This window comes from Thunnus thynnus, chromosome 6 (assembly GCF_963924715.1).
Source record: "Thunnus thynnus chromosome 6, fThuThy2.1, whole genome shotgun sequence".
NCBI classification, from domain to species: Eukaryota; Metazoa; Chordata; class Actinopteri; order Scombriformes; family Scombridae; genus Thunnus; species Thunnus thynnus.
In genome coordinates, this window is record NC_089522.1 from 15,723,256 (window position 1) to 15,732,941 (window position 9,686).

At 42.0% G+C, this 9,686-nt stretch overlaps 1 protein-coding gene across 1 annotated transcript; it reads right to left on the reverse strand.

Annotated features, from left to right (window-relative positions):
- Nucleotides 1-4,782: 4,782 nt before the first annotated feature.
- On the reverse strand, nt 4,783-9,181 carry adora1b (adenosine A1 receptor b). Its single transcript, XM_067592067.1, has 2 exons — nt 8,131-9,181; nt 4,783-6,236 (listed from the first exon to the last, which is right to left on the reverse strand). The coding sequence occupies exons 1-2, from the start codon at nt 8,469-8,471 to the stop codon at nt 5,354-5,356; spliced, it is 1,224 nt and encodes a 407-aa protein (XP_067448168.1). The 5' UTR covers nt 8,472-9,181; the 3' UTR covers nt 4,783-5,353.
- Between the last annotated feature and the right edge of the window lie 505 nt (nt 9,182-9,686).

The following is a 9,686-nucleotide window of genomic DNA, read 5'->3' on the forward strand; positions in this document are numbered from 1 at the left end:
AACTTTGTTTATGTTCACAAATGTAGAATGATAAAAATGTTGTTTATGATGAAAATAGATGATATACTATCTTGAAAATTTGACCGGGCATTCTTTTGAAGTGCAGTATCCTGCAAGTAACTCTAGTTTATCCACTTCCTACTAAGCACCACATTACAATTGCTTGTAATGTGGTGCTTAAATCTGCACTGTGACTGAATTTGATAATCTTAGGAATTCATTTTATGTCTGAACACAATGTACCATGTGGCTAAATTTGTCATTATGTGCAACAATGTATTAAATCCAGCGTGAAAGTGCTTGCAGTGCTGCTTTTGTTTTGGCTCTTTTATCCCAGTTCCATGATCTAATTCTAGATATGTCTCAAGGATATTAATTAGTTTCTTTCAAGGAGCCAAGTGGGGTCTTTGCAGCTGCATTCAAAAGATTTCAAATAAAAGTAAATGAATGCTGAACTGGCTATCAGGACCTGTGGGAGAAGCTTAATGAAGGAACCAGATGTAACCTTGGTGCCCTCCATCTGAGAGCCAGCTCAACTGCGAGTCCTCCTGGCACTGCTCAGTTTCAATCAAACACACCAAAAAATACTCTTGACCAGGAGGTGGCACTCTGTCATAAGGACACTCGACAAGGCCAGACGAGAGCTAGAAATAGAGTGCTGGTACAACGAATTACTGTCAGAGAGAAAATGCAGCATCAAGCTTGAACAGCCACCTACTGTAAATGAAAAATCTCTCATTTACCTCAAGAAGCGAATTATGATGCTAACAAAGCATAAGACCATCACGGCTTGATCTGCTCCATAAAAATTTATTTTTAAATGAAATCCTGTGAAGCTTTCACTGAATCTTCTTCATCCTTCTGGGTTCGTACAGAAGGCAATCCTCCCCTGCATTTTAAAATCCTGCTTCAAGGCTGTGTTTTCAAAATACCTCCTGAGGCAGAGATGTGGAAAAAAAAAGAAGAAGAAGAAAAAAAAAGGAGATAAAATATTGATGTTGATCTAATTTTGTAAGCCTGTTTGGTGAATAATTGATTGTTAGGGGAAATTAGTTTGTTTTATTTGCAGCACCCTAATGCTGTTTTATTGAAAGGTATTCACACATGCTGTGTGCCCTTATTGCTGTTTCTCAGTGACTCAGTGAGTGGGATGCAATTGTTCCTGAAGGACTGTAGAAGACAATTGATCGCACAGTTATTCTGTAAAAGCACCTTTAGGTTAAAGTCATAGCTAAAGATAATTTGCTTTGTGTTATTGCTTTGCTGTATCACAACTATTTATCTAAAATATGTTTCATATCTTAATAGGCCGTGTTCAGCCCTTACTGGATGCAAACTTTCCATCTGCTGCAAATTTGCATCCAGTAATTATTTTCGCATCTTCATGTTTTTATGCTCGTCTATTTCGGTGCAGCCTCTCGTTAGATGCAATGCCAATGAGGAATTGTGTGTTCCCACGATGCCTTATCATAACGCAGATGAATCTGTCACAGATGCTCTCTCAGCAAAGGCAGAATCTGCGGCCTTGTTTTTATGACTGACTGCTTCTCTGTGAAATCACACATGCAAAACAGTGTCAACAGTCAATGGATACCGTTCTGTACTTTACTGTATTACACTGTCATACTGTGGATGCTGGTGTGACTTGATAGTAGTGTTTCTTTTATGTAGGTTTTATTCTTCCTTCAGCCTTCAAAGGTTTGTGTTGGAGCTGTGTTACAGCTGTTCCCTTAGACAGATGTTGTGATGGTATATAAAGTGTTCTGACAAGGAGCTTTGTTTCCTGTTGTGCAGCAGCACCGGGGGCACAACACGGTTGCTTATTCATGACGCCTGATCAGAGCTCAGGTAGATCAAACCACTCGTCCATTTTTAATGAAAAAAACCCTTTACTGGGATATAAATATCATGCTGCGCATTTGCTGCTCAGCCTGTCCTCATGGATGTACAGGGCGCCTTTGGGGGATTTACGGTCTGTGTCGGCTTCAGTTAATGTACAGAGCGAAATACAATAATCTAAACAGGTGCATTTCACCAGACGGGACAAGGGCACGTACAGAAATGTAGAGGTCACTTGCAGTCATTTGTATCACTACACAAATTTGCCTTCAGCCCTAAACATGTGATTACCACAGCACAAATATCTTGAGAATTTCCTTTGCAAATGTGCTCTAAATCATTTTCTGTGTATAACATGCAAATATATTTTAACATCTGTGGTTTCATATAATTCAAAGTTGCTATACCCTGAACCCTGATTGGTTTTACAAGATTTTTTGCAGGATGTGAATATGAAGCTGTGAAAAGAAAGGCCCCTCTCCTTCCCTCAGGATCTCGCGGTTAACACTCACATTAGTCCCAAGGACAGTAGGTTGCTGCAGGGAAAGGTCACCTCTGCTGTACAAATACAGACCTTCAGTATTTCCTTTCCTCTTATTTGTACTTCTTATCTGAAGTCTCCTACAATTTGATATTCAATCTTTCCCTGAAACTCTGAAGCTCACATTATAAGAATAGCCTCACTGCCTCAACTAGTTTTATACTGTATGTAAAACATTCCTGCTATTGAACCAGACCATTGATTTATATGAACATTATATCACATACAAGTGTGCACATGTAACGTGTATTTTCTGCTGTGTGGAGCTGTTGTATCTGAAAGAGTGGAGTGAAATGAATCTGTTCACAACTTGTGTGTGTGTGTGGAGACCTCACAGACGCAGCGAGAGTGAGCAGTCGGCACTTGGATTACGTGGTCTTTCAATTCCAGGAACTTTAAATGTCGCCAAATATCAAAGGAATCCATATACAGAGGGGAGAAATGGGTTGTCAGAGCTGTGAGAACTCTCAACTGTTATCTAAGAGCCACTTGCTGCATTATTGCACCGTGGTAATGAGAATTCTGACAGCACCGCTGAGCTGCAGCAAGGTACCAACAGAAAGTTGAGATATCCGGGATTTAGAGTGTTGATTGCTGTGGAATAATTACAACTCAGGAAAGTGCTGATGCGCTGTGAGGAGTGAATAGGTAGAAAAGAACCAATATATCGTTCTTTAAAAAAAAAAAAAAACTGAATAGATGTGGTGGCTGGCTTGGTTGGTGGTTGTACATGAGCATTTTCTCAGTTAGCATACAGGAAGTGCTGACTTCATGTGAGGGAGGAACAGATTGATAAGAGCCTTTAGCTAAAATCTGCATTAACTGTTTTTTTTCTCTTTTTCTGGCCAATTGCGGGGCACCAGAAATAAGCTGTAAACACAACACTGACATATTGTCACCTTTTACATAAGTTGGTGAACTTGGCAAACAGTTGCATATTTACACATCCAGCACATACGGAGCACCATTAGCATTAATTTGGGGTCTAATATGTACGGTGTATGTAATGTTCACTCTCCTTTTAGCTGCAAAATGCTCCTCTTTCATCACTGGCTAGTCGCTAACTCTGCCTGTCTGAAATAGCAGCCTGTTTCTGTTTGAGACTAAGCTGATAAGAGCGCTGATAGTCAATCAAAACAGTCGGAAAAGCAAAACAATGAACTGTAAGACACTAAAAAGCTCCTTAGGGCTGGGGGAAACTGCAGAATCGGTTGACAATCTTTTGTGGGTTCATCTACTCAGAGGCGATCCCTCTCACATGCATGTATGTGATCCATTGTTAACATAAAAAAGGATTAAAGTGTCTTTAAAATGACTGAGTCACTAGGAATTTGTACGTTCCTACATGCTCAGTTGTCACATTTGCACTAGAAGTCATCCATCAAGCTGTAAAATTACTTAAAATAATAATATCACAGCATATGTCTATTTCATTAATCTATTGGATGCAAAACTACAGTAGGTCTTAAATAGCATAATCTACTGAGAGCACATTAGTCTTATACATTGATTTAAGTTTAAGTTTTTTGCTTAAGTGTGTGGCACTGTATGCACAGTCCAATTGGCCTATACACTGTATAGACAAATCAAGATACAGGCGGGGTTTTTTTTCTTTTAACACTATCTTTTCAGCCATCAGTGTATTCACTGTTCCTGCCAGAGATGTGTTTCTCAAGAAAGCAAAAGAAAATATCTTCATCTTACACAAGAGATTGTCACCCACTTAGGAGAATATTAAATGTTGTGGTCAGAGCTCCGAGTCCTACAAGAGACTAAACAGAATGAGTTTACATTCTGATACAAAGCTTTTATGTCAGTGGCATTAAACATAGTTTAATTACTAATCTACAGATGCCCTAATTTGGCAATATGCAAAAATGTCGAGCTTACAGTGCAGCAAAGATACTCACAATCTTCAGGTTGTCTTTTAAATGAGTTCAGTCCATACTAATTAAAATACAGAATAAGGCCATGGGAGCCACTGTCTCTAGTGGTGAGTTGTGATAAGGTTTTTATCAGTCCAAGTAGGGAAAAAAAGCCCCATTCTCACCACCAGCTGGCATGGAGGCTGGATAAACACCAGCTTTAAGTGCATGTTGTCTTTCTCTCCCATGAGTGGCTGTCGTCCTGCAGCTACGAGCCTCCTGCACGCTGCTTCTAAAAGGTTAAAACCTGCTGTTCCCTCCAGCTGCTTGTTTCATACCCCTGTTCATCTCCTCTGTAGTGGATCCGTGCTGCTGGACCACTCAGGGACTCCAGTGGAGAAGAGTTAAGGGATTACAAAACCCTTCTATCAGCACATACACACCTCCTTTCTGCAACGTTTTCTCCCCTAGTGCCACTTGCTACACCACTGTTGTGCGATTAAGACCCTGAAGAAGAGATGAGAGTTCACAGCCATGCTGCTTTAGTCTCTTATTTACATTATTATTACATTCATATTCTTCAGCCACTCTCAGTTTAAACATAAACACAGTAATACAGTAGTAAGATGAACCTGCTCTAGTGAATGTATAAACCTTCATTCTATAGCAAGACACGTGATTCTGGTTATAACATTTGATAATCTGGTACTGACTAACCACAATAACTTAAATTGCACATTTTGTAATGTTCACACCGACTGTTTCACCATAATGAACAAAACAGTAAAAGCTTAATGTCTTCAGTCTGTTACTAAGATAGACACAAAGTCACTGTCAAAATACTTCTATTATTGCAAGTAAATTGATACCCTTTTTGCCTTTTTCCCCTCTTGGACCAACATTTCAGTATATCCACTCCTCCTGAGTAAAGATAAATGACCTTCCAGTGTTTAATATGTGTGATCCAAGTCACCTCAGTCACTACAGCATCCGAGCTTTTTGTAGCAACTCGTGCCTCCTCATTAGAATACATTCAAAATGAGGAGAGAACCAATGCTCGTGCAATGATTATTACTTTGCCAGCCACCTATCAGCTCTATTCCTCAGCTTAAACTGCGTTATGCTCCAGTAAGGGTGGATGTTCTTTAGGTTGTTGCGGTGGTTCGGTCCTCTGGTCCTGCTGCTGCTCAGGTGGAGGTGGCTCCTGTTGTGGGGGGTCAGACTTTAAGGTTTCCATCTGAGGGGACTGAGGGGACTGAGGGGACTGAGGGGACTGAGGGGGCTGAGGGGACTGAGGGGACTGAGGGGGCTGAGGGGGCTGTGGGGGCTGTGGTGGCGTCTCCTGCTTTGGCTCTGGATTCGGCATCTCTTTCCTGTCGCTGGGCTGAATCTCCAGAGCTGGTGTGTCCTTGCAGCAAAAGTATTGCTGCCAGATTTTCTGGAAAGCTGTGCGGAACTTCTTAATGCGGAAAGCGTAGACAATTGGGTTGACAGCAGAGTTACCGTGGGTGAGCAGGATGGCGATGTAGATGAGGACTATGGGCTTCTTGCACTCTGGACAGAACAGTGTGATGCAGTTGATGATATGAAGAGGCAGCCAGCTGATGGCAAAGAGAAAAAGAACCAGAGCCAGAGATTTGGCAAGATTCAGCTCCTTGTCATAGTATTTGTTGGGGTCTGTGTGACTGGTGGTGAACTTTTTACTGTTAAGTTGCTTGTGGATCATGTAGAAGATCTCTGCATAGATAACCAGCATGAGCAACAGCGGTGGCAGCACCCAGCCAAAAAAATTGAAATAGACCATGTAGTCCATGCTGATGACATTTTCGAACTGGCAGGTAATAACGAGGTCAGAGCTGATGGAGCCGTTCTGCTGCAGACGCCTCAGGTTGTTCCAGCCTAACATGGGAGTGAACCCCACAATGAAAGCCACCGTCCAGCATATCACCACCGCCAGTCCCGCTCTCCGAGGGGTCACCACCCGCTTGTACCTGCAGGAGAAAACAACAGTATCATGTCAGCACTTTTGCTCAAGGCGCTGTCAAGACTTACATGCTTTCTTTTTTGCTTCATTTTTCATTTTGGCAGTGTCCTCGGGCTGACAAAAGGTGTGATATACAAGGAAGAGTTATCATTTAAACCAAAATACCCCTGGAGACTTTACACACTGCTACTTCCAGCACATATTTCCACTTGAACAAGACAGTCTCTGCAAACCCTTATCAATGGACCTTTCCCTTTAGAGTTCTGCTGCTTTTCATGCTTCTTTAGTTTAGGGCAAAACTGAATTATAGTTCTTACAAATGGCTCAATATTACGCACTAATTTATTACAGCAGTACAGTGGACACAAGCTGCAGTACTTGGCATGTTACAACAGGATTTACAGGTTTGGCTTTTCATTGTTTGTAGTGTTAAAAAGCAGGAGGTAGAAGAAAATGAAAGACGCAGAGGTTCTAAAATCTTATCGCTGCTGGGCTGCTGTCCTGTGACCAAGAAATGACTAAGAGCCTCGGCAGATATGAAAACAATTATCTGATCCAGCTCATGTTGCAAAGTGTGTAGAGCTGCAATTGATCCCTTTTGGATAACTAATGCTTGATATTTACAATGTCTGATTCTGTAATTTTAAGGGAAATGTTGACATCACAATAACCTGACCTTTGCTGAAGTGTGGCCTGAAGCAAAACAAAATGCTGCAATTTAGCCCGGCTGTCACAGGGGCCATGTGTTGGATTAGTATTGATTAGGGATGTGTGTGTTAAGGTGGGTCTGTGTCTGAAGCAAGAGGATCATTATTCACACACTAAGCCTCAGAGCTGGTCAGCTTGGCAGAGATCAGATAGTGATCTAACAACAGGGAGTGTGGGAGAGAAGAGAAAAATCAGCACTTCGTTACATTATTGTCTACAAAAAACACAATGTTAGGTTCATCATAAAATGAAGAAATGACAAATATTGAATGATGCTGTATTTTTGTTTTGATCTGTTCTTGCTCTTAATAACAAATATAATGGTTAGGATGGGAGTGGCAGTAGCAACTCCCTAATTTCTGATTTTCAAATGAGCAAGGTCTCACCGTAAACCTGCCTCCTAAAACTTAAGTTTATATACAACTCATTTGCCACAGATAATACATTTTGGAGGAAATATAAAGCCAAGACAGGGTTGCTCACTGATGTACTGATGTAGAAGTTGTTGTGGCATTCACAACTATTAACCTTGGTAGCTTTATACAAATAAAGACTGAGAAAAGCTAAAATACATGATAACCTGCTGGAAGACGTGGTGGAGTTTTAGGCAGGAGATTAAAGTCAGACAATAAATTCCCCTCTTCTGCTAAGCTTATCTTTTCTGCCTTTCAGCGCCACTGCTCAGTCTTTTGTGTCAGTCTGGCAATGATAAGCCACTGATGGTCCTGTGTATTAAATACAATAAGGGAGATTGAACATCATTGACAGCAAACCTGACCTCTTTCAGTGCCCTCCAGAAACACTGAGAAAGAGATTCTCCTGCACACAACCCAACCCCAAAAAGTCTGTGACTGAACTACACTTCCACACATGTTGGAGATCCTGAGGACAGACAGACTAATTAAAGCTGTTGGTTGATCAGCTACGCTCTGGTTAGCTGTCATGTCAGCAGTGGCAAGTCTGATCCATATGCACATAAAGGGACTGGCAGGCATCCTGTGAAGTGAAACAAGACCCAAGAGGAAATCAATGCCCAGGAACACAGCTGTGATGACTTCTGGGTGTGAGAAAGCTTTCCTGGGAAATAAATCATACATCATCACCATCACCTTTTCCATGAGGCACAGGTTGTGAGAATAACTGCATCTGCGCCTGTCATTATTGTCATGTGTGCATTGTGAAAACCTCATTACCTGGTCGGGATCTTGACCCTGAGATAGCGGTCAATTGCGATGGCCAGAAGGGCCAGGATTGAACTTTGCGTCAGCACCAGCACCGTGCACGCCACTAGCAGGCAACTGTAAAAGTGAGTTTGAAGTCCGATGCTGATAGTAATGGCCAAAGGGATGACGAGGGCTCCCACTGCAATATCCGCCAGAGCCAGGGACACGATAAAACAAAACGTGGTATCTCGCAACGATTTATTAATTTTCACCGCCCAAACCACCATCACATTCCCGATTACAGACGCGAGTGCAATCACCACCTCCATCCCTATATAGAGCGACTCCGCTGATAGAAGTGCCCCGGGCATCCTTGCAGATGATAATGATAATGATAAGAACGAGATTGGTTTCACTAAAGCAGCCCTTTGAGAAGCCAGCAGAGCAGTTCTTGGTCTTTTTGTCACTACAGTATTGTCCAAATGCGCTGTGCGTCCATTAGTTTCACGGCGCCCACAGTCTCCTGGTTATCAGGTATAAGTTGCAAGAAAAATCCAGTTATTTTGAGAGGAACCAGCAGCATAGCTAAGGATGAAGGGTTATTTCCTTTGGAGCAGGTGTTGTGGTCCAGCGGCTGTTGTGCGTCGCTCCCTCTCTGCGCGCTGCGCCTCCTCTTAGCTGAATACACCTGCTCCTGGAGAGAGGAGCATCGTCTCCATGCGCTCAGATTTATCCAAGAGGGCGCTTCACGTTTTTCGGTCCAGGTTTTTATTTTAACAAAGCAGGTTTTAACCAAGTAAATAAGAAGCTATCTTGTGGATGAAAGCGCGCACAGTTGCAGCTCCTGCGCAGGCGGGTGCTCCCTCTCTCTCCCTCTCTCTGTATGCTTTCAGTAAGAGAGCAGTTGCTTAAAATAGCAGTGTGATATCCTTTTTGTTCCATTCAGAATTGCTGTATTTTGTTTCAGTGAAATAGATCATCTGAAATCAATACATTTACTTTGATCGGGTGCGACTGCTTCATTCTCTGTGCATAAATAAATAAACGCCTCTGTAGCCTTCTGCGGGACCGTCCCGAGGAAGCCAAGCAGTGCAGAGGTGATTTGAACTCACACTTGCTCTCTATATTATTCCATGCACGCCTTCCATCCCACGCCCTTTCAGATGCGAATGGACTTTGCTCGCTCTCCCATTGTTCTGACAAGAGGTGAAGCAATGAACTGCCACAGCTGACAAAAGAATAACACCGATAAAGCTACTGAAAATGTCAGTGATCATTGCAGCATTAGCATATACAATTCCCTACTGATAAAGCATTGAGTAAACAGTGGCACAATTATGGAAACATACAATATCAAGTGCCTCTTTTATTTTTCTCTTTTTTCTGCTGACTTTAGATGTTTACCCACATGCAGCTCATTTAATACACCTCATTTAATTCAACACTTCAGAGAAGGATAAATCTGTAATACAAATAGATATCCAGGTCACTCTAAACATATCCCTGTGCTTCAGACTTCAAAGACCCCCGCTCTGTGCCTGAGGCCAGCCCTCCAAACTAATGGGAAATATATATTTAAGAAAAGA